Consider the following 24570-nt stretch of genomic DNA (forward strand, 5'->3'; position numbering starts at 1 on the left):
TAAGAAAGCTCTTCCTTGCTTGTGCTAGTCTGCATTTTATGTCCTCCTTACTTCTGCCATCGTTGGTTATTTTACTACCCAAGTAACAATATTCATCTACTTCCTTTAAGACTTCGTTTCCTAATCTAATATTTCCTATATCACCTGCCTTCGTTCGACTGCACTCCATTACTTTTGTTTTGGACTTATTTATTTTCATCTTGTACTCCTTACCTAAGACTTCATCCATACCATTCAGCAACTTCTCGAGATCTTCTGCAGTCTCAGATAAAATAACAATATCATCGGCAAATCTCAAGGTTTTGATTTCCTCTCCTTGGACTGTGATTCCCTTTCCAAATTTCTCTTTGATTTCCTTTACTGCCTGTTCTATGTAAACATTGAAAAGGAGAGGGGACAAACTGCAGCCTTGCCTCACTCCTTTCTGGATTGCTGCTTCTTTTTCAAAGCCCTCGATTCTTATCACTGCAGACTGATTTTTATACAGGTTGTAGATAATTCTTCGTTCTCGGTATCTGATCCCTATCATCTTCAGAATCATAAATAGCCTGGTCCAATCAACATTATCGAATGCCTTTTCTAGATCTACGAATGCCATGTACGTGGGCTTGTCCTTCTTGATTCGATCCTCTAAGATCAGACGTAAAGTCAGGATTGCTTCACGTGTTCCTACATTTCTTCTGAAGCCAAATTGATCTTCCCCCAACTCAGCTTCAACTTGTTTTTCCATTCTTCTGTAAATAATACGTGTTAAAATTTTGCAGGCATGAGATACTAAACTAATAGTGCGGTAGTTTTCACACCTGTCAGCACCGGCTTTCTTGGGAATAGGTATAACAACATTCTGCCGAAAATCGGATGGGACTTCTCCTGTCTCATACATCTTGCACACTAAATGAAATAACCTTACCATGCTGGTTTCTCCTAAGGCAGTCAGTAATTCAGAGGGAATATCATCAATTCCAGGTGCCTTGTTCCTATTTAGGTCACTCACAGCTCTGTCAAACTCTGACCTCAAAATTGGGTCTCCCATTTCATCAGCATCAACAGCCTCTTCATGTTCCAAAACGAAATTATCTACATCGTTACCTTGATACAACTGTTGGATATGGTCCTGCCATCTTTCTGCTTTGTCTTCTTTCCCTAGAAGTGGCTTTCCATCTGAGCTCTTAATATTCATGCACCTAGATTTCCTTTCTCCAAAGGTTTCCTTGATTTTCCTGTATGCAGCATCTACCTTTCCCAGGACCATACAGCCTTCGACATCCTTGCACTTCTCCTTTTACGACGCAACGAATCAAAATTATTTTAATTCATCCATTTAATTTAAAAGAAGTAAATTCACCATGGTGTGAAATAAAATATTGCACGCTATAGTGTTCACTATAGTGATCAGTTTACGTTACTCGTTTCGAGTGGGGTGGTTAAGCCGTGTGCATTTGCAGAGTTTCGCCCAGATGTGCCTATTGGGTTCATCAGTTGGATTGGCACGTCCCTCCTGGAAGCCAATTTTGGAATTGTATCTCGATCGTAACATAAAACACTTTCCATGGTTGTTGCGTAAATAACTATTAATTTTTGGAGTAATTAAATTCCTCCTCTTGCATTTATAAAGAATTATGTTTCTGTGAAAATACGCAAATGCATTTCAGCATACAATTTTAAAATAAAAAATGTTGCTGATAGCCTATAACCTAAGTCTGAAAACCTTTGTTAAATCTTTCTGATCCATATTATCATTACCTGAAAAACAAACCATATTCCAGATGTTTTTGCTTCGAATATTACTTTTATATTTTCATAATTTAGGGGCGCTCAAAGGAATATTTATCAGTCTTTTCACCATCACGCCACAGGGACATATATTACAGAAATGGCTTTCACGGCCGCAGATCTTACCAGCTTTTGGGTGGTTAGGCCGTGTGCATTTGCAGAGTTTCGCCCAGACGTGCCTATTGGGCTCATCAGTTGGACTGGCATGCCCCTCCTGAAAGCCATTTTTAGAATTGTATCTCCACGGGGAGTACAAATTATTTTATAAACGGAGAAATTACTTCTCATTTAGCAGGTTAGGAATCACTATCCGCTAACACGGTGAGACCACGCAGTTGGTCTGTCACTGAGAGGGGCGTACTAGTCCAACTGATGAGCCCAAATGGCACATCTGGCGAAACTCTAAAAATGCACAAGGCCCAACCACCCAACTATTTCCGAGATTATAAGGACATAAACTTTTATCTGTTACGTACCTTTTTATAATACATTAAATGATGAAAGCCTAATTCACACTCTTCACATACAAAATGGTTACAAGCCATCAGTAATTTAAAAGAAACAAGTTACTGACGAACTCCAGGTCTTCTGTGTGCGGTAAACGGAAGAGTGGATAGCTCAGCTTTAGTACCTACCTTCCAGTTACTGTACAGCAAAATTTCCGCGGTACAATTAGGTATAACATAAGAACAGACACTACGACGGTTAGAATGTGTGGAAGAACAACTTTAAGACTTTACTTTTAATCAAAGGAAAATTTCATACTTTTTAAGAGGTGAGGAAATACTGAACTCTGACCAGAGTATAGGCTATAGTTAAAGAGGAAAAACAAAGGTGCCATACACCACCTGTGGTGTAGCAGACAACCTATATATCTAAATTAAACAATAAAAAATAAAGCTACTTAACTTGATTCCAACCAAGTTCCAGTTCAGGTGATGAAACTCCGACTAGGTTCGAGTTTCAGGAACGCCCCTGCTATCGGGGCTTGTCATGTGTTTCCTTCAGGATATATTATTTCCCCCGGTCAATTTCATTACTGTAATACATGTATTTGTCAAGGTCTTTAGGTCTTCTTCTAGTTTGGAATACTATTTAACAAGTACAAAAATTAGTTTCGTTTAGCCTAGCTTTAACAACAGCAACAACGTCAACAGTAATTTTATCATAAATTTCTTAAGCATAATTGCCCATATTACTGTCCTACGAAACTGTAACTATAATCCGTGGTGGATGAATATATGCTTACAGTTTACAAAGGGATGTTTATATTTCTATAGTTAGAGTGTGTCAAAAAGAAACCACTTTATCCTTTGCGCAAATCAAATGATCATTAATGTCTCCCGGTCATGGCCATCCATCAACCGCTGCTAATTTCAAATGACAACCAGCCATAAGACATACTCTGCACAGTTGCTAGGTAAGATTGTCTGATACACACCTTACATCACTGACTGCACGGTTGCTAGGTAAGATTATCTGATACACACCTTACATCACGGCCTGCACAGTTGCTAGGTAACATTGTCTGATACACACCTTACATCACTGACTGCACGGTTGCTAGGTAAGGTTATCTGATACACACCTTACATCACTGACTGCACGGTTGCTAGGTAAGATTATCTGATACACACCTTACATCACGGCCTGCACGGTTGCTAGGTAAGATTATCTGATACACACCTTACATCACGGCCTGCACAGTTGCTAGGTAACATTGTCTGATACACACCTTACATCACTGACTGCACGGTTGCTAGGTAAGATTATCTGATACACACCTTACATCACGGCCTGCACGGTTGCTAGGTAACATTGTCCGATACACACCTTACATCACTGACTTCACAGCTCCTAGGTAACATTGCCCATTGCCTGATACACACCTTACATCACTGACTGCAAGGTTACTAGGTAACATTGTCCGATACACACCTTACATCACTGACTGCACAGCTCCTAGGTAACATTGTCCGATACACACCTTACATCACTGACTGCACGGTTGCTAGGTAACATTGTCCGATACACACCTTACATCACTGACTGCACAGCTCCTAGGTAACATTGTCCGATACACACCTTACATCACTGACTACACGGTTGCTAGGTAACATTGTCCGATACACACCTTACATCACTGACTGCACAGCTCCTAGGTAACATTGTCTGATACACACCTTACATCACGGCCTCCACGGTTGCTATGGTTACACTTCCGTCACACATTTTGTCGCGTTACGTCACACAAATTTTCGAATGACCCCTAGCCATAACACATGTCAAAATAACCAAGAGACATGTATGAATGTACAACTTTTCTTCCCTGAATACTCTGTGATTTTACGTTTTCACCCTTTTAACTTATTTCCGGTTGATACAGTTTGCAACCGACAACAGTCTTTCCATTATGAGTACCATGTTTAAACACCACGAATGTCGTCTCTTTACGTGGACCTCCACGAACGGACATTTTAGGAACCAAATTGATTATATCCTTGTCGATAAAAGATGGAGAACCTCCTTCCGTAATGTGAAAACAAAACCTAGTGCCGAATGCGGATCGGATCATCGTCTACTCTGGGCCTACCTTAGAACCAAACTGAGTAAACCAGTGGTCAAAATAAAGTCGAAAAAGTTAACGGCCCCTGAGCCATTTACTTTCCAAGAAACACTCCGAAGCACTGGACTACCTGACCTAGAGGAAAATTGTGACATGGCTTGGAAGAGAATTGAAGAATGGATCACAGATGCACCGAGCAAGGTACCAAAGGTGAACACCAGAGTGAATCGACAACATTGGATGAATGACGAAACTTTGGCACTGGTTGAAATGAGACTTACATCCGGCTCACAGTTACAGATCCAGAACAAGGACGACTAATGGAAAAAATGAACAATGACATCAAACACGCTTGTAGAAGAGGCAAGAATGAACATATTAAGAAACCGTGTGCAGAACTAGAGGCACATGCGACCAAAAATCACAGCGCAGAACTGTACGACAAGGTAAAATACTTAGCAAGAGAATTTATGCCTAAGACGCAGATTATTAAAGACGACCAAGGGAATATCATCATAAAAGCAGCGGGCATCGCTCAAGTATGGGGAGAATACTGCATCAAGCTGTTCATTGATGACCCACAACCAATGCCAGGTCACCAGAACCCAACCGACACTGAACCAACCATCGTTAGAGAACAAGTGGAACGTGCAATAAAAAATCTCCGGAACCGGAAAGCACCAGGCCAAGATGGAATCACTGCTGAAATCCTAAAGAACATGGGTGACCTAGGTGTCGACATCCTCCACAGGTTAGTCAGGAGATATGGACATCTTGAAATTAGCCGGACCAGTGATGCCATTCCATCTTCGTACCACTGTTCAAGAAAGTCTCTCCACTCTACTGTGCAAACTATCGAACGATAGCCCTCATGTCCCATGCCAGTAAAATCATGCTCACGGTGCTGAACGAGAGGCTGAAAACCTTCTTACTTCCACAAATATCAGAGGAACAACCCGGGTTTGTTCTAGACAAAGGAACTCGTGAGCAGATCCTAAACACCCGGCAGTTCACAGAGAAGACAAGGGAGTACAGTATCAAGATGTCGCTCTGCTTCGTGGACTACAAGAAAGCCTTCGACAAGGTGAAATGGTCAAAGCTCTGGGGTATACTCATTGAGATAGGGACGTCGAGACATTTAGTGTACCAGATTCGACAACTGTACTCTTCGAACACTGCGGCAGTCAGAGTTAATAGCAACTTCTCAGAGTGGTGGTGGTCGTGATTATTGTTTTAAGAGTAAGTACAACTGGGCAACCATCCTCTATATAACACTAATCAGAGGGGAAAATGGAAGGGATCCGACACTTCGAAAAATGAAGATATCGGCCAAAGAAAGACAAGGGCTACGAAGGGCGTGAAAATAAAAGACTCCCTAACCCCTGCAAACCTAATAGCGTCTGGGTCGGAAAAGAACAAGAGTTGACCAAGAGAAGTCGGATAGGACAGATGAAAGTAAGGAGCCTGAAACAAGTAAGTGTAAGCAATGCCAGGACTCATCTAAGGGTCCCGTGGTCGCCTATCCAAGCTCCAAAGTTCACAGCTGCTGGGGTCCATTTTAGCCGCCTCTTACGACAGGCAGGGGATATCGTGGGTGTTAACCTACCGCCCCCACCTACATGGGGACAACTTCGCAGGCATCTTTTCTACTACCGCTGGAGTGCGACAAGCTTGCATTCCCTGCCCCTTCTATTCAATGAATAACTTATAGTAAGTACATTATGAGAGAGTTTCTCGAAGATTGGAGTGACGGCATCGAGTACATTATGAGAGAGATTCTCGAAGATTGGAGTGACGGCATAGAGTACATTATGAGAGAGATTCTCGAAGATTGGAGTGACGGCATAGAGTACATTATGAGAGAGATTCTCGAAGATTGGAGTGACGGCATCACAGTTGGTGGCAGAAAAATCTCAGATATGCGGATGACACTGTGATAATTGCAAGAGATGATCAAGAACCAGAAACCATCATGCAGAGGTTAGACGAGCGAAGCAGAGAATATGGTCTTGAAATCAACAATAAAAAGACCGAAGTGATGATTGTAGATCGTTTTAATAACAACAGACCTGCCATGACAAGAATTGCTGATTATGAGGTTGTCAGACGCTTCAAGTATCTGGGATCTATTGTCACAAATATCGGAGACTGTGAACCTGAGATCTGTAAGCGCACTGCGATTGCGAGAAATTCAACAACAAAACTGACTCGCATCTGGAAGGACACCTCCATCACTTCCAAGACGAAGCTCACCCTCATTCGAACTCTGATCTTCTCTATCGCGACCTATGCACCATTACTGCGAATACCATGGACAGCGCACCGTATTAATGAATCGATCCTGCAACAGCTTGGCATCAGAACAAGACTGTCGACCCTTAAAACAACTCAGATATTTTGGTCGTATTGCCAGGAGACAGGAGGCAATGGAAACACTTATCATAGAGGAAAAATTTGACAGCCGAACACCTAGAGGACGTGCACCGCTACGATGGATGGACCCGATCAAGAGCTTGACCAGGATGAGCTTAGAGCAAGCAAGTCACCATGCCCAAAGCAGAGACTCCTGGAGGCAGATCACCAACAGACTTGTCGTGTGATGCCACTACACCCTAACGAAGGGTTGGACTCAAAGAGAGAACTTATCTCTGGTACCCGATTCCCATTTGTCTGTAACTTGTGTTGACGTCTAACGTTCACACTACAGAAGGTTTGTTCAGCGGTTTGAAAAAATATATGTTTCTTATTTTATGTTTGATATTTTTATGCACCTTAGTTTGTAAGGCTATCTATAGTGTCCGCATTTATATAACAAAACTTAGCGTGATATTTTTGTTGTATTTCTAGGCTGAAGATATTGTTGAATACAGTTGAAACTCGAGTACTTGAAATGGAATAATTCATGGTGAAAACTACATCTAAACCCCATCGTAATAAGACTCGTAGATGAAAGTAGAAAGAATATATTTGCCCACATTGTGTAGCCCACTGACTTCTTTGACTGATGGATTGACAATACAGTATATTGATATGAGTCTGCACGTATTTCAGGTCATCTACCAGCAGCCTAATCCTGGGATTAAGTACGAGTACATGCTACCCATGAAGATGGACGCTCTTATGCCTGGTACGGGATCAGCTCCTGCCTCTGCTGTCCCTGCTATAGCGCCCGCCCCTGTGCCATTACCACCAGGTACGCTCATTACTTTCTACAGATAACTGAAAAATAAATATTTTTATATAGAGAGAACCAATATATTTTGCAATGTTAGTCTTCTAGTCAAAGAGTCGATAAATGAATTGAGTTCTGGAAGTACGATGTACATTTAGTCGGTCAGTATTTAATGGAATGTGTCACTACAGTAGTTCCATCTGCTATACTTGTAAAAGTTATCCCATTTTAAGAACTAATATTCTTCTACCGGGATGAGTACCTGATGTAGTAGAGTTCTGGTCTTCTGAGCAAAAGTTGGCGGATTCGATGCCGACTCAGTCCGGCGGTATTTAAAGGTGCTCCAATAAGTCACCCTCATGTCGATGCATTTATCGGCACGTTAAAAAACTTCTGAGGGACAAAATTCCGGTAACTCGGTGAGACGTAATACTCCTCTCAGCATGTCATATGGTATAATTGTATTTTTATAAATATTTCATGTAGGTTTATTTCAAGGATCATGGTTGTAGTAAGAATGTTAATACCGGTATACAAAACCGTTCTATTAAAATGAACTACACTACGAAAAACGTAAAATTAAACAATTTTCTCAATGTGCCGACAGTTGAAAGGATAAATGGCGGAGAAAGGTTTCAAGCGTTACCTACGTAATACACAAGGCCTGGAAGAACGGGCGATTTTCCGCCAGAATAGTGGGACACTTTGGGTTTGTAGTCCCACCGGTAGATGTCAGGGTTGTGGGCTGTTGACAGTGTATTAGAACCTAACTTGGAGTAAGATTCTCATTACATGTGTGATATGTTTGCAGTTTATTAATGATTTTTGCAGCATCTTTTTGCGTGCTATAGCTGTACGAATTATAGAACCCTTATAGATCCATCCTGCTATCGTTGTTCCTTCATTAATTACAACATTAATAATGTTATATCTTATTCCGTCTATAAGTTAGTTTCGATCGGCTCGGTTATTTTGATGATGACGATGCTTGTTGTTTAAAGGGGCCTAACATCTAGGTCATCGGCCACTATTTTTGTAGATTATTCATATAATTTATATTGACTGAGCAGAGTGGATTTCAGCTTAACAGCGGCTAGTTTTACTAGCCTTGCAGCTCTGGGACTGGGAGGCGGAGGTTCTGGTTCCCACCGTTGGCTAACCTGAGAATGATTTCCGTGGTTTTCCATTCTCCTGTAAGGCAAATTTTGGGACATATCCTTTTATAGGCCAGGGCGCCAGCTCCTCACCTTCGCACCTTAAATCACGGCTTCAAATCTCCTTGGTCTGAGAAAGTGCGTAACGCTCTAGGAAGCCCGCCTTACTCCGTCAGGGTACAGAATGAAAATGTTTAATAGTAGTAAAAATGTATAGGTTGTTTCTTCGTCTACTTCTATACTAACACACCAAATCTACCGTTAGCTTTTTATGGCAGTGACGAATAGTGTGATGTGACTGTCAATACTGTGATAATTATTGTAGAGCCAAATCATGTAATGTAATATTTCTTGCACATTATGGAAATGTGAGTAAAGTATTAAAAAGGGTGCATTGCTGTGATCCAAGATCTACTTCAAACAGTGCAAAGAAAGAAAAATATGTGATGTTCCATCTGCTTCTTACTGATCCAACATTACGCGAGAAGTGGAAAATTGCCGTTTCGAGGTAAGGCAAAAAAAGTTATTTTATGCTTACAAACAAGACCGCCGAAAGTGTATAGCAAGCATTTCCTTGAATCTGGTTTTAATATTAGCCCCACAAATAAGAGGCTTCTTCCAAATAAAATATCATCCATATTCTTTTTTTTTTTTTTTTTGCTAGTTGTTTTACGTCGCACCGACACAGATAGGCCTTACGGCGACGATGGGACAGGAAAGGGATAGGAGTGGGAAGGAAGCGGCCGTGGCCTTAATTAAGGTACAGCCCCAGCATTTGCCTGGTGTGAAATTGGGAAACCACGGAAAACAATTTTCAGGGCTGCCGACAGTGGGGTTCGAACCTACTATCTCCCAAAAACTGGATACTGGCCTCACTTAAGCGACTGCAGCTATCGAGCTCAGTCATCCATATTTAGTGGTTATCCCACTTATAAACAAATATGTATCAAACGCAGAAGTGATCCTACCCCAGATTAGATTCATCTAAGCCAGAAAGAATTCAGTCAATGGCAGTTCACCTACGGGAATCACCTCAACCCTCTATGACCAAAGTAGCAATTCTAGTGTCCACCCTAACTCCAAAAGCATCCCGAAGAGCTCAATACAATAGAAACAGAAGGAACTCTATCTTGCTGAGGAACTCAACTGATAGATATAAGAAAGTAATTTATAAGCTTCGACAGAACCAAAAGAATTAAAATATGAGAAGACGGTAAAAGCAAGAAAATTACACAAGAAAGTAAAACAATGAAACTGTAAAAATATGCCAGTAAAGGTGATTTAAATTAATTGTTTCTTGTTGAGCAGCTAGACCCATACGTAAGGAACAACATTAAATTTGGTGGTACTACATTGAAAAAAAACTGCTGTGTGACATAGAAAAGCGCCTAATGGTTACAATTTAATCAGATGTTTGCTTAAAACTTCCACACAGGGATACATGGCTACAATGAGGGAGAGACTGGGACATCTTGAAAATGTAAACGATTCTTCGTAATATTATAGAGTGACCGGTACGAAATAAGTATTGTCTGATTTAAACCTATTCATTTTTTGTAAACTTTTCCGTTCCTTACAACATTTTTATGAGTTTATCAGGTGAATATCAACATACTTGCGTTCTCTCCCATTTAAAAGCATTGTGTAGGTCAGCCCATAAAGATGACATCGAGTGGCGTATTTCGAAACTCTCCGCGAACCCACCAGCTGGCCAGCATTTCCAGGCCTTGTGTATCACGTAGGCAACGGTTTCTTCTTCTTCTTGGTGAAGGTTATGGGCTCATATATTTCGCCCAAGGCAACGATTTCGAGTTGTGAGTCTTGGATACCTAACAAACTAAAAAAGGAAAAAATCGAAAATCACTTCCGGCCTAAATGCAGTTCTGGAAGAACAGCCTAACTTAAATATCTTGTTTCTTTACTCGTTTTCTTTTTTATTCAAATCCTAGCCAAATTAACTTATTTATATAATTCTTTCAGTAATGTGTTCCTTGGTTCAATGCCCTGAAGCGTTTCTCATATTTTGGAAAATGGCCACACCGAATGTAGTTATAAGGGCTTAAGTGAAACTCTGCATTGACTTCCATTAGCGCTCGTAGTGGTGCTTAAGTGAAATAGTGCATTGACTCACATCAGCGCTCGTAGTGGTAGAAAAAAGCATACTGCTAATCTAATCAAGACCAACTACAATACTCAGACCACAATACAGAAAAAACATGGCTGCCGTACCAGGCCAAAGCTGACGTGGCGAGGAGTAACCTAATAATGGTCGTGAGAATATTGCAGTACGAAAAGATTTATTGAAGGATTTTAAAAAACAGCATTTGATACGTAAAAGAGAAATAGTAATTTTACGTGCTCTTTATCTAGAGGATTTTTTTCTTGTTTAACGTCCACTATCACATCGAAAGGTTTTGGCGATGGATGGAAGGAAAGGGCTACGAGTGGGAAGGTAGCGGCCGCGGCCTTAATTAAGGCACAGCCCCGGCATTTGCCTGGTTTGAAAATGTGAAACCACTGAAAACCATCTTCAGGGCCGCGCGGTCAGGGTTGAGTAGCTGTGATCTTGCATTCGGAAGATGGGAGGGGTTCGAATCCCATCGTCGTAGCCCTGAAGATGCTGTCCCGTGGCTTCGCATTTTCACACCAGGCGAATGCTGAGGCTGTACCTTAATTAAGATCACGACCGCTTCCTTCCCACTCCTACCTCTTTCCTATCCTTCCGTCACCGAGAACTTTTAATGTGTTAGTGTGACGTTGAATAACTGGCAACAGAAAAAAGCATTACAATAAACAACAAGTTATCCACGCCTAACAAATGTCACTTCGTTGAAAACACGAATACGGACTTAAGAAAAAATCGACACAGCACCAAACAAATAAGTAGTTTTCCGAACATTAACACTGTGACGCATTAGGCTATCCTATTATGCATCATTCACCAAAATATTGAGTTGACTAAAAATAGCACTACACACATCCTACAACTCCTCTTTTGAAGTTTCTTGGCAATTTTTCATTTGAGATTGTATAATTGTTGATAAAATTACTGGCCAGAATTTTTACACAGTCCTTTATAATTTTTGACGAAGAAACATCACACTTCCACACATCACTTGAACAATTAATGTTACTTTCAAAGGTGAATACAAGGCTAAAACATGGGCTCTATTTTTCAGAAATATCCCCAAAATAAAGATTATGTCACTCATTTCAATACTACTCCCTCTGTAATTACCAAGGCGACTACCCAGAATTTCACATTTTCTCTATCTCTCACAATTGAGGTTGCCTTGCCCGTAACATCCTAATATCAAATTTAATTTTTCTGCTAGTAAAGCAATAATTTTAAAATGCACTTGCACTTCTAGGTTACTCGTCACTTTCATATTGATGGAATATCTACTGTAGGTCTTGAGAACATTATAATATTTCGCAATCACGTTGAATGGACTCATATTTTTGTCTTAAAAGGCTGAAAATATCTGTATCATCTTCACACCAATGTTTAAATGCTACTTCGTCTCTCAGTGGAAGTTGCTGTTCATGTTTTTTAGGGCACCTTCCTCCTCGAGGTAAATAAATGTTATGCAAGAGACAGGTCTCAGTGGACAATTTAAGATATTTCCTAGGGAAGCGAATAGGTTCACTATTCTCAACGGGAAATATAATATCTTTGCGGACAATGAACTTAGAGTAAAATATTTGATGCACAAGACAAGTTCATTTTTTACAACAAAATTTTCCCTATCAATGCACCGAATCCATTTCTCTCGAAATGGAGAGGGCAGACATACGCGAAGAATTTCCGTAATTTGACCTGCAGAGAGGTACACAATACAGCACACTCCATTCTAAGTAAACGCCAATAATTATAACACCACTTCTCAAACACAATGATAAACAAACCATAACCTGTACGGTACCACGTTGAAACACGAATTAATTAACCTACAGGTATTTTAAGCTTCCACGTAAAAGCGACTGGAGACACAAATACTTCCGTATCAGTATTGAAAATCACGAAGTACGATCATATGCCCACTCGAAATATCTATTTCACAATTACTGCTTTAAACTCGTATCTACAATCACATTTAACCTACGCCTGGCCCGCACCCACGGCCATATTGCCATTAATCGAAACCTGCCTTGAGGTCTGAGGATTGTAGTTGGTCTTGATCTAATCGACCGGATAACGATGATTAAGAAAAGGATTGTAATTTTTAGGAATAATATTAAAGAATACATTCTCATACTTTATTATATTTTACTGTATTTACCTAAAATTCGTAGCTGGTTATCACTGGGATGCTTTCAACATTGAGTTGCTTGCCTGAAGGGCTATAACTGTGGATTTTGTATTTATAATTCTTCTTATGAATGATGATTGCGCCATTTTAAGATATATTATAAAAATCCGATTTGGTCAGTTTAGTTAATACTGCATATTACTGTATATTCAAAACTTAAACAACTGAAATAAAACTATTGTCCCATTTATTGTTTCAGGCATTGGTCATTCCACAGATAGTTCAAGTGGGAAGGAAGGCAAAAGCTACGACGGCACCGAAAAAAGGTAAGTTATTTGCTTACTATGAATTGAAATCGCATAATTGAATTACTGTATTACTTCCATGTAAGAGTTTAATTTCGATTATGTTTATGAGAGTATCCTAAGTTGCCGTACATAAAAACAACTCGAAGCAATTCTTCCCATCAAAATATAGGTGCATTGTAAGTTCAACTTCAATTTTCCATTCCCTAAAACTTTTTTCCCTATAAAATAGACCCTATACTGTACTTTCTAAAAACAGCCTTGAAGAACATTAAATTTAATCTGAATTTCAGGCCTGACAATCACGCCCTGTACCCTTATGGCAGCGGAGTGTTGGGAACAGAATCGCAGAGTCGAACGCCTCACAATCCTGGTCACCAGAATGCAGCACCGATCGGAGATGAAGCTCACAAGCCACAACCACGCAACCGCGGCCGTAAACGCAAGTTCACGTGGAAGACGATCGGCTTCACGGAGTGCACGAAGACTTGCGGTGGCGGTACGTTCGAATTTCAATTATAAGTTACTTGAACATCAACGAATCTTCAAAGAACCAAACACTCAAATTTGCAATATAACTGCATTTTCAATTTTAAATGAGTGTGGCAAATACTTTGTGCCTTCTGAATCTTCCTTTGCTTCCTACCTGACTTTCCTTGTTCATCTTGTACCATATTACAAACCCGATAATATTAGGTTTCAGAGACCCAGGAATACTTCAATTTTTGCGTCCTTCACAGTCCTTACATTTCCTTGCCCGATGCCAACTTTCTTCAGTAATATGGTAATCTAACAAAGTAACATTGGTACCCCATTTCAGGTGTGCAAACGACAATCACATCATGTGTTCGAGAACATAACCAGCAGATGGTTCCTGACAGGCGATGTGCATCTCAAGAGAGGCCTAACCCACAAGTCATTCGCTGTAACATCAAGCCTTGTCCTGCAGAGTAAGTGGGATTATAATTAAAGTTGTAATCAAATAATTAGTCAACATTCACAACATGAATTAATTCTTATATTCTGTCCAAGTTACTACAGGCTATACAATATCGCAAAACTTAAGTCTATGAGAGGGGCAAATGCCCTAACTTTGCCACTTTATAAAACATAAATAATTTAATTAATAAATAAAATGCCATTATCCAGAGCTAATATTCTCTTCATACAATAGTGTTCCCTTTCCTGAAAGTTGGTAATTACTGAGGATGGCTGATCAAAAATAGTTGAAAGAACTTCAACATCATTACTCACTTAAGTCTGCCATTAAAATGAATAGAAGTTAAGTCAGAAAAAATTAAGTGGCATTTGTTGCACCAGAAAAATGGAGAATTTTCTATAAAGAGTATGATACAATATCTTCAAACAATCCACCTTACCAGGAAATCACTTTCCTGTTGTCAAAGTTCAAGAAATATTGCACAGGGAACATATATTGATACATACTTCATTATATACAATTATACCTTTTTAGCATTCAGTCTGCAAGTGTCTGTGAATTAGCTAAATGCCTCCACAATCCTCTATTTGTAACCAGCTCTGTGGTCCCATTTAATTCCATACCTCTCTTTTCTAAATCATTAGAAGCTGACTTTGACCATCATCATCTTGGTCTCCCTCTACTTCTACCAAGTAACCTACCCTCCTCTATTCACCTCACATGACTGCACTACCAAAGCCAGTTTATGCGTACAGCTTCATCCATCAAGTTCATTCCTAACTTAGCTTTTATCTTCTCATTCAGAGTACCCTCCTGTCCTTGTTCCTACCTGTTAGTACTAGCAGTCATTCTCACTACTTTTATGTCTGTTACTTCTAACCTATGAATAAGATATCCTCAGTCCACCCAGCTGTCACTCTCATACATCAAAACTGGTCTGGAAACAGACTGATGTAATGATAGTTTCATCAGGGAGCTGACTTCTTTGAATATCATTGATCGCAACTGGGAGCTCATTGCATTAGCTTGATTTAATCTTTATTTCCTGAGGAAGCCAAAGGAATATTAGATGTATCAAAGGGTGTCCTGAACAGTGGAAAGGAAACATGGCAGTGGAATGTTACTGTAAAAGAGATTGTACCAGACAAGAAGAGGAAGTTTAAGAGAACTGGCAGAGAATGGGTGCAGATGAGGTCAAAGTAAAAGCCCATAAACAAGCAAAGAAACTTGCCAGAAGAGTAAGAGCAAGAGAAAGAGTGATATCAAGTGAAGAGTTGTGCCAGCAGCTAGAAATAGCAGAGGAAAATACATACATTTTTGAAAGTTGCTAGATATAGAAAACATAAAACAAAAGATTTCCAAATGACCAAGTATTTCAAAGAGAGTAGTGAAAAACTTCTCATTTCTGACAATGAACTTGGCATATGCTGGTACTGAATGAAGAGTTTCCTTGGCTCAAAAATGTAAGCTGAAATGCCCAAGGTAGGTCCAATGATATGAATCACAAAATGAGAAGTAACTAAGGCAGTATCTGCAAAGAAACTTCACAAATGCACAGGCCCAGAACAAGTGCTTCCTGAAGTTTGGAATATGCTTGGCGAGTATGGAATGACACGGTTGACAGGTCTATTTAACAATATATTTACATGTGACTCTATTCCTGATGCATGGAGAAGAAGCCCATAAATATCTTTCTATAAAAATAAAGGTGATATTCATGAATATGGAAACTTTAGAGGCATGAAGTTAACTTCCCACACCCTTAAAATCTAGGAACACTTTATTAATCAGCACCTACATCAGATCATCAAGCTTACCAAAACCAGTATGGGTATACTCCACGTAGGGGCACTACAATTGCCATTAGTGTAATGATGGAGTTTGCTAGACTGGCTAGAGTGAGCAAAAAAAAGGACCAGCTAGAGTGAACAAACAAGACCTGAAAAAGGCTTTTGACCAAGAACCCAAAGATGTCATGTGGGAAGCTCTAAGAGCACAGAATGTCCCAGAGTAGTATGTTAAGGCCATCACAGACATGTATACGTTAGAGTTGGCATACACCATTGATCGGCACTGAACTCCGTTCTAATCAATGTAAGTTACGGACCATCTGACAACACACCTTGGACTATTCTTATATTGTGTTAATGGCAGTAACCTTATGATAGATTCAGTAATATCATGAAAAGTGGAAGAATGCCCTCGAGTAGAATGCTTGGTGAGTATGGAATGACACGGTTGACAGGTCTATTTAACAATATATTTACATGTGACTCTATTCCTGATGCATGGAGAAGAAGCCTATAAATATCTTTCTATAAAAAAAAGGTGATATTCATGAATATGGAAACTTTAGAGGCATGAAGTTAACTTCCCACACCCTTAAAATCTAGGAAAACTTTATTAATCACTACCACTTCTACATAATACCCTCTTATAGCTCTGAACACAGGTAATATAGATGGGAAATCACTGTAATCAAATATATTAGATTAATTTTAAATGTATTTGTCATCATTAACCATTATTACAGATACACTACTTTCAGAAAAACATGTAGAACGTTTTTTTGCTAAATCATATATTTCATAAAACATATGAGGAGGACTATTTCTGAGCTGTATTTGCACTCGGTTGTTGCAGATATCAAAAATATAGCTTTTCCACTCCTTTGGCCAAGCCATTTCTTTTTTAATCTATGACTTGCAATAATTGTTTCCACGGGCCCTTAACATGGGCGTCAATAGGATAGTTTGCAGGGGGGGGGGGGGGTGGAGGGCTAGACCTGGGGGTATGTAATATTTTTAATATTTTGGAAGATGAATGGCGACTTGTATTCCACAGTAGAATACCACACACGGTATCCCCTACCACTTCTACATAATACCAATTTTTAAATCATTTTCTTGAAAGAAAAATATTGCCCCCTGGCATGGGTGCCCATGGCCCTTACAGCTAGCCATACACATATGGGAAATCCTCAAGGAAAAAGCCTCCGGGATTTCCTTGGGGATTTCCTCAACCGAACCCTTGCCCACACACAGAGAGGAAATCCTGAAGGAAAAGGCCTTGGGGATTTTCTCAAGGTTCAACTCCGGGTTGACTGGTGGTGGTTGGTTGTTCACGTGGTGTTGCAAATAATTTTCATCATGGTAATTTTTTGAACTTACTTGCCACAAGAAAGGTTCATGCTGGTGTATTTGTATAAATACTGTTAAAAGTTCTTGAGACATGATGATTGTAGATTGTAGGACACTCCCGACAATCACTTCACTTCACAAAACCTGAAGGCCTACTGCCGTCAACACATACACGCAGCAAGAGACTGGGAAAATCCAGCCTGCTTGGCCTCAAGGCGGAAAAGAATTGAATTTTGTTCGGGATTTTTGGATCTCTCGCACCCAGTGCGGCCCCAAGGACACCCCCCAAACACGTTGAGGAATTCTTCACGGATTGGACTGTTCAGGCCGAACCTTGAGGAAATTCCACTCGTGTATGGCCGCCTCAACACCCCTTTTGGTCTAATAACAATTCAATTTTGCAAGTGTTTGTATGAACTTCAACAAATGTACTTCTTCTAGCTTTCCTGCAGTCTAATCTTGGGTTATAGCTGGAAGTTTCAGCTTCAGCATTTCAAAAGTTTACCAGTACTTTAAAAGAGAGCAAACTTCACACAGCTTCACACTTCACACACAAGCTTTACAAGCTTCTATGATAGAAATTTTGGTTTCTGGAGAAACCATAACTGCTTTAATCACTTTCTTCAAGACATGTGGATCAACTGGAGCCCTTTGGATACCCAACTTAATTCTACAGACAAAGTATAACATCGTGCACCACTTACCATGGTACACAATGTTGTGTGTCCCGAGGTACAATAGCCAATAGGATAGTTTGCAGGAGGGAGGGGCGGGGGAGCTAGACCTGGGGTTATGTAATATTTTAATATTTTGGAAGATAAATGGTGATTTGTATTCCACGGTAGAATACTACACACGGTAACCCCTACCACTTCTACATAATACCGATTTTTAAATCATCGTGCACAGATATGGCTCCGTAAGTTAGAGGTTATCATAAATTACTAAAATCAGCATATGCATTTACTCACCAGAAGCCAAAAGATAAAAAACACACTACAGGTGCTTATAGTAACAAATAAATTTTCATTTCTATCTTACAACGCATACAAAAATGAGCAAAATGAATTTACTTTTGATGCTAAAGATTTTGTTTCATCTATAGCATCCATGCTTGTTAACAAATCAGAAAAACAAGAGTTTGGTTGAGTTGGCTAGACAGCAGCACAAACCAGAACAAAAAATATACCAAGGTACATTATGCTCAATGTTGAACAGTCTCTTCTGATACACTTTTACAACATGGACACATTTATAGGCATTGAAAAACATGTATCATTAGATTCTTCGTCTTCTTCTTCTTTTTCTTCTTCTTCTTCTTCAGTTACTATTTCCAGTTGTCTCCTGGACCAGGTTATGAATAAAGTACTCCCATCTTGGCCTGTTTCTCCACAACTCTTTTAATGCTTCCAATATTTCTCTGCATTTTTTCCTCTCCTCCCTGTATCATCTTCAACTGTATCTACGGGGACATTCTTTTACCGATGCAGGGGATTGTCGCTCACCCGGTCGCCTGCCTTGTCAGCCTGTCTCCTACCAAGCACTTTGGCGTAATGCGGTCAGCGTTCACCCGGCACTGAGTCGTAGAGTGTTCTCGCACAAGATTTCATGTACTTTATGAAGGTACTATGTATGTACACATGCTCACATAATGAAAATGGCATTGGAACAACACACTGAGCACTAAACATGTAAACACTTGACTGAACTGAACCTTACACTGATAAAGCTCTCAGCAGACTGCAAAGGAGGGGAACTTGTGGCACTGAGAAGCATATTACGATGAAGTGTTTGGCAGGAGACAAACTTGCAGTGCTGGTGACCAGGCAAGTGACAATCCCCTGCATAGGTAAAAGAATGTTCCTGTATTATTACACCACTATCTTATTTCACTCTCAATCTGCATACCGGTAACAATCAATATTTTGATACTTTTCTGTTTTCCAATATATTCATTAATACTGCAGCTATAAATTAGAGATTTATATAAATACAGTATTTGAATTACAAATAGGTCTATCTTAGGTCTGAGTTTTACTAATAATTTTTCATGGGGAGCACTGAAAATACTTTGGTGTTAATGGGGAAAGGTCTTCAGTGGGATAATCACATTAACAGGATTATAAATAAAGGTTACACATCTTTTCACATGGTTATGAGGGTATATAGTAGTTGTAATAAGGATGTAAAGGAGAGGGTATATAAGTCTCTGATAAGTGTATAGGACCCTCACCAGGATTACTTGATTTGAGCAATGGAAACAATCCAAAGAAAAGCAGCTTGATTTGTTCTGGGCGATTTCCAACAAAAGAGTAGCGTTACAAAAATGTTGCTAAGTTTGGGCTGGGAAAGTTTGGGAGAAAGGAAATGAGCTGCTCAACTAAACGGTATGTTCGAAGCTGTGAGTAAAGAGATGGCGTGGAATTACATTAGAAAGCAAATAAGTTTGAGTGGTGTTTTTCAAAGATAAATAAAACATAAATATGAAAATAAAGCTGGAATTCAAGAGGACAAATTAGAGCAAATATTTGTTTATAGGAAGAGGAGCTTGAGGTTGGAATAATTTACCAAGGGAGATATTCAATGAATTTCCAAATTCTTTGAAAATATTTAAGAAAAGACTAGGTAAACAACAGATAGGAAACCTGCCACCCGGACAACTGCCCTACATACAGACCAATGGTGATTGATGATTGAATAAATTTTAATTCAATATTCCAAAAAATAAATCATAATGTAAAAGACAAAACTATTCTTTTTATGGTTTGTTCTTCTCTGTTACATACAGCTTAAGTAGCTACGGTACCTTAAAATTCTCCAAGGTACTGTATTTTTCAAATTATCCACGTGCAGGTTATACATAATGAACTACAGTCTAGTGGTGCTAGAGTGCACATTACTGTTTCAAAATACTCCACCTTCCTAATTCTTACACATATACAGTTCATTTGCAATGATATGTGTGTTTATGAACCTTCTACAAATTAGGGCTATTATTTTAGAAAAATGTAAGAAATAAATGGAATACAGCACTTGTAAAATAGTTAGATTATCAATTAACCTCACCCTCAAGGAAGAAATATCTCAGTCATAAGTTAAAATGTAAAATTGTTTGAAATATTTACATTAAATTCTTAACAAATGTTTTCTTGATTATATTAAATGTATTGTACAAATGTGGTGTTTCAGATGGGTCGGAGGTGAATGGAGTGAATGTTCAGTGACCTGTGGTGAAGGTATTCAGACCCGAAACCTGATTTGCCAGCAGGAGGTGACAGCGACGCTCACCATGAAAGTGGCAAATGGAGCATGTCTCAATCCTACAAATCTTCCTCGCACTCAGAAATGTGTCAAACCTCCATGTGATGAAAATGAAATTGAAGATGTTCAAAATCGACAGTCTCAGAAATCACACTGGCAGGTTGGCCAATGGGGCCAGGTTAGTATACATCTTACTCTACCATACAAGAAAACACAAAAATATTTGCTAAAAAAATACTCACTAAGAAAAACTAAAGGAACTATATTAAAGAATAATTATGATATACAAGGTGTTTTAAAACAATACCAACAACACTTGTGTAAGACGGCAAACCAAATATTTTTCGAATGGGGACACATGTCCAGAAATGGATTTGAAGAGGCTTCAAATTTTGACAGTGCTTTGAATGAATGTGCATTCCCCATTTTGTCAAGAAATCTCCAATAGCAAGAGCATCACATAGTGCATTAACGCAGCAACATTTTAGTGTAGCTATTAATGAAGGTGGGGAAAACATCCCAAAATTCAGCTAATCTTCCACAAACATATAATGCCTAATATTAGGTATTTAGAGTTTGTGTTAATTGGATTGCCCACTGTCATTGAGTTCTGTCTTAATGAAGGCTGGTTGACAACAGTCACCCACATGAGTATTCTTGTTACAGTGGTTTAAGCCTTATTGCACTGTTATGGAGGGAACTAAAATTTACTTTTAAGATTGAGTTGTGAGGTGATGGGTGTGGTTGTTTCCAATAAGCACATATTCCAGATGCATTATTCAGATAAATGTTTTATAAAGGTATGTACTGTAGCCCTCCTGTCTTATGTCCATTTCTGTGTAACATGCATGATCATAAAGCACAAAATTTCTCCTGTGGTTATTATAGATTGTTATTTGTGCCCATTGTCTTAAAAATCAAGGAATGTGACTAGAAAATGTTTAATAACCCAATAGTTCAGCCTCAGAGGAAAAGGCTGCCATATTTGTTCCCTCATGGTTTTAACATGTCTCACCTTAAGACTGCATCCTTACATACACGGCATAAAATGCACACATGTTGCAAAAGGTATGAAGAGTTTTGATATCCCTGTTGGATACTTTTAATTCACGTATTCGATATTAATTCTTCTCGTTTAACACATTCTCTTTCCTTGTCAACTGCAGAAACATCTTAATAAGGATTTACTGCATATATTATAATATCTAAAGGTATTCCAACAAATATGTTTGGTAGTAGAAATGATGCTACCAATTTCCAATTTTCACTTATACTAAGGTATTATTGTTATTGATTTTAGTGCTCAGTTCCATGTGGTCCAGGCAAAAGATCACGTTTAGTGCAATGTGTTGGACCTAACAGTGAGGAGAAATGTCCTGAAGCTGATCGTCCAGCCAATGAAGAGCCCTGCAATATGGGCTCATGTCCATCATCAACATCTTCGCATGTCTGGTTCCATACGGAGTGGACCCAGCAGGTAATAACATGTCATTGGTTACCAGTACTTTTCCTGTGTCCATGCTTGTTTGTCCTTTATGAGGGAGCATTCTTCTGTATCCCAAGCAAAAATGTATTTTCTAATTTTATGTCAATAAACACATAGATTACTTACCTGAGTCTTACATGCTGAGTCAGAATGTCATTGCCATTATGTGTATGTTCATGAATCAAAAGTGATAGACTGCAACATTTGCTTGATATCCATATGCAGGGTGATTGGAAAAAACATGAACCAGGTATATGAGTGTAAGTGTTGCTCATACTGATAAATAATTTGAAAATCAAAATCAATATCTCGTGCTGCTGTCATTTTATAAGATGCTGAAGTTAGTCTATCAGATAGCTTTGCGGGCAAATTCAAATTATTTGGTTCAAATTATTTATCAATATGACCAACCCACTAAATGCTCATATACCCTGTTCACATTGGATATCATAACAAATAATGCAATGATTTCTTTTAACATACCATATGAGTATCTGTAGAGTACCAATGGCAATGAAATTTAAAATTCTGTTGATAATTTGATTAGCCCATATATTTTGAGAGGATTTTTTACATATAGTTGAAATGCTCATTCTGTTTCTGAACTTTGATATCTTAATATTTCATGTACGAATTTGCTGTTATTGTCTCTTTGTAGTGCTCCGAGGAGTGTGGCACAGGAGTGCAGACACGCAAGGTGTACTGTTCTAGTGGACAGGAGGAAACCTGCGACAAGACCTCCAGACCTGATGACAGTCGAGCTTGTTCTAGTGACAAACTGTGCAGTGGAAAATGGTTTACTGGACCTTGGGGACAGGTATACCAAGAATTGTTCTCATTTTGAAGCATCACAATAAGGTCCTAGTCTATATATGATCTGATCCATATCACACCATTCATTTAGGAATTCTATCGTTGTTTCCCAACAAAACTGTATGTCTACCCGTTAGTCCTGTTTCCTGATATGGGCTTGGGGATGAAGCGAGAAGAAATTATATGGCATATTTTTTATGGCTAGATGGCCTTCTTGGAGCTAACAAAGAAGAAATGAATGTTAATGAAGGAAATTTCCAGGTTAACAGAATCACCAAAAATCATGTGCTATCATGTTTTATGGAGGAACACCTGAAAAGCAATTCTGAAAGATTTTTTTAATGATCCTTTTCATCATACAGTACTGTGAAATATTAAAAAATTGGAAATATCAACTTTTATTTAAATGTGCTAATAACTAAGTACAGTACTGTATTTGTTTCAGTCTAACTATTATTTAAGAAAGAGTAAGTTTACCGAGCATGGTTTGGTTCTAAGTAACTATCAGTTTCCATTCATGAGATAGTGGGTTTGAACCCCACTCTTGGCAGTGAAGATGTTTTTCCACGGTTTTCCATTTTCACACCAGGCACCTTAATTAGGGCCATGGCTGCTTCCTTCCCACTCCTAGTCCTTTCCTATCCCATTGTCACCATAAGACCTACCTGTGTTGGTGTGACATAAAGCAAGTTGAAAAAAGAAAAAAGAAAAAGAAAAAGTTTCATTATTGGTATAACCACCTGTTTACAGCAGTGCTACTGCTATGATGCATTAGCTGTACAAGACATCCATCCTGCGTGATAATGTGCACACTACACTACAGTGTACAGTACATCTGATGGCCAAAGTAATGGAATGCAGTCGATCGAAGTTAGGTGATGCAGGAAATATTAAATTAGGATATGAAGTCTTAAAGGAAGCTAGTAAAATAACTAATGATGGCAGAAGTAAGGAGGACATAAAATTCAGACTAGCATAAGCAAAGAAGGCCTTTTTTAAGAAAAGAAATTTTCTCTCTTTGAACATTGATATAGGAATTAGAAAGAGTTTTTTAAAGTCTTTTGGATGGAGCGTAGTGTTGTATGGAAGTGAAACATGGATGATAACTAGCTCAGAAAGAAAGAGAATATAAGTTTTTGAAATGTGGTGTTACAGAACAATGCTGAAGGTGAGATGGATAGATCGAATAATAATAATGTTATTTGTTTTACGTCCCACTAACTACTTTTATGATTTTCGGAGAATGGATAGATCGAATCACGAATGAAGAGATACTGAATTGAATTGGTGAGAGGAGATCGATTTGGCTAAACTTGACCAGAAGAAGAGATAGAATGAATGTGTATTTATAATGAATATGATAAGCAGATTAGAGCAGATGTAGGATGCAGCAATTACGTAGAAATGAAAAGGTTAGCACAGGATAGGGAAGCATGGAGAGCTGCATCAAACCAGTCTATGGACAGATGACTCAAACAACAACAACAACAACATCTGTTTGATTCTGCCCAGTACTTCTTCATTTGTTCTGATCACAGTGTTCTTAATTCGTCTGAAATCTGTACAGGCCTTCTGTGCATCACTTCAGTTGATAAATTGTGATTCTTAAGAAGGGGTAATATTATTTATTAGCTGTTTTATTTTATAAAAACATCATTATTTCAAACAACAAAATCTAAAATGTTTCATGATTATCAATGGCCAATG

General features: G+C 38.9%; 1 protein-coding gene across 1 annotated transcript in view; it reads left to right on the forward strand.

Moving 5' to 3' along the window:
- The window catches only part of LOC136886273 (thrombospondin type-1 domain-containing protein 4), a 173242-nt gene that overhangs the window by 108670 nt on the left and 40002 nt on the right, over positions 1–24570 (forward strand). Inside the window, exons 4-10 of the mRNA XM_068229310.1 lie at positions 7391–7532; positions 13178–13244; positions 13517–13722; positions 14044–14173; positions 20493–20742; positions 21865–22041; positions 22709–22867. Coding sequence (XP_068085411.1) covers positions 7391–7532; positions 13178–13244; positions 13517–13722; positions 14044–14173; positions 20493–20742; positions 21865–22041; positions 22709–22867 — 1131 coding nt within the window. The remainder of the gene's footprint in view (positions 1–7390; positions 7533–13177; positions 13245–13516; positions 13723–14043; positions 14174–20492; positions 20743–21864; positions 22042–22708; positions 22868–24570) is intronic.

This window comes from Anabrus simplex, chromosome 1 (assembly GCF_040414725.1).
Source record: "Anabrus simplex isolate iqAnaSimp1 chromosome 1, ASM4041472v1, whole genome shotgun sequence".
In the NCBI taxonomy this organism is placed as follows: domain Eukaryota; kingdom Metazoa; phylum Arthropoda; class Insecta; order Orthoptera; family Tettigoniidae; genus Anabrus; species Anabrus simplex.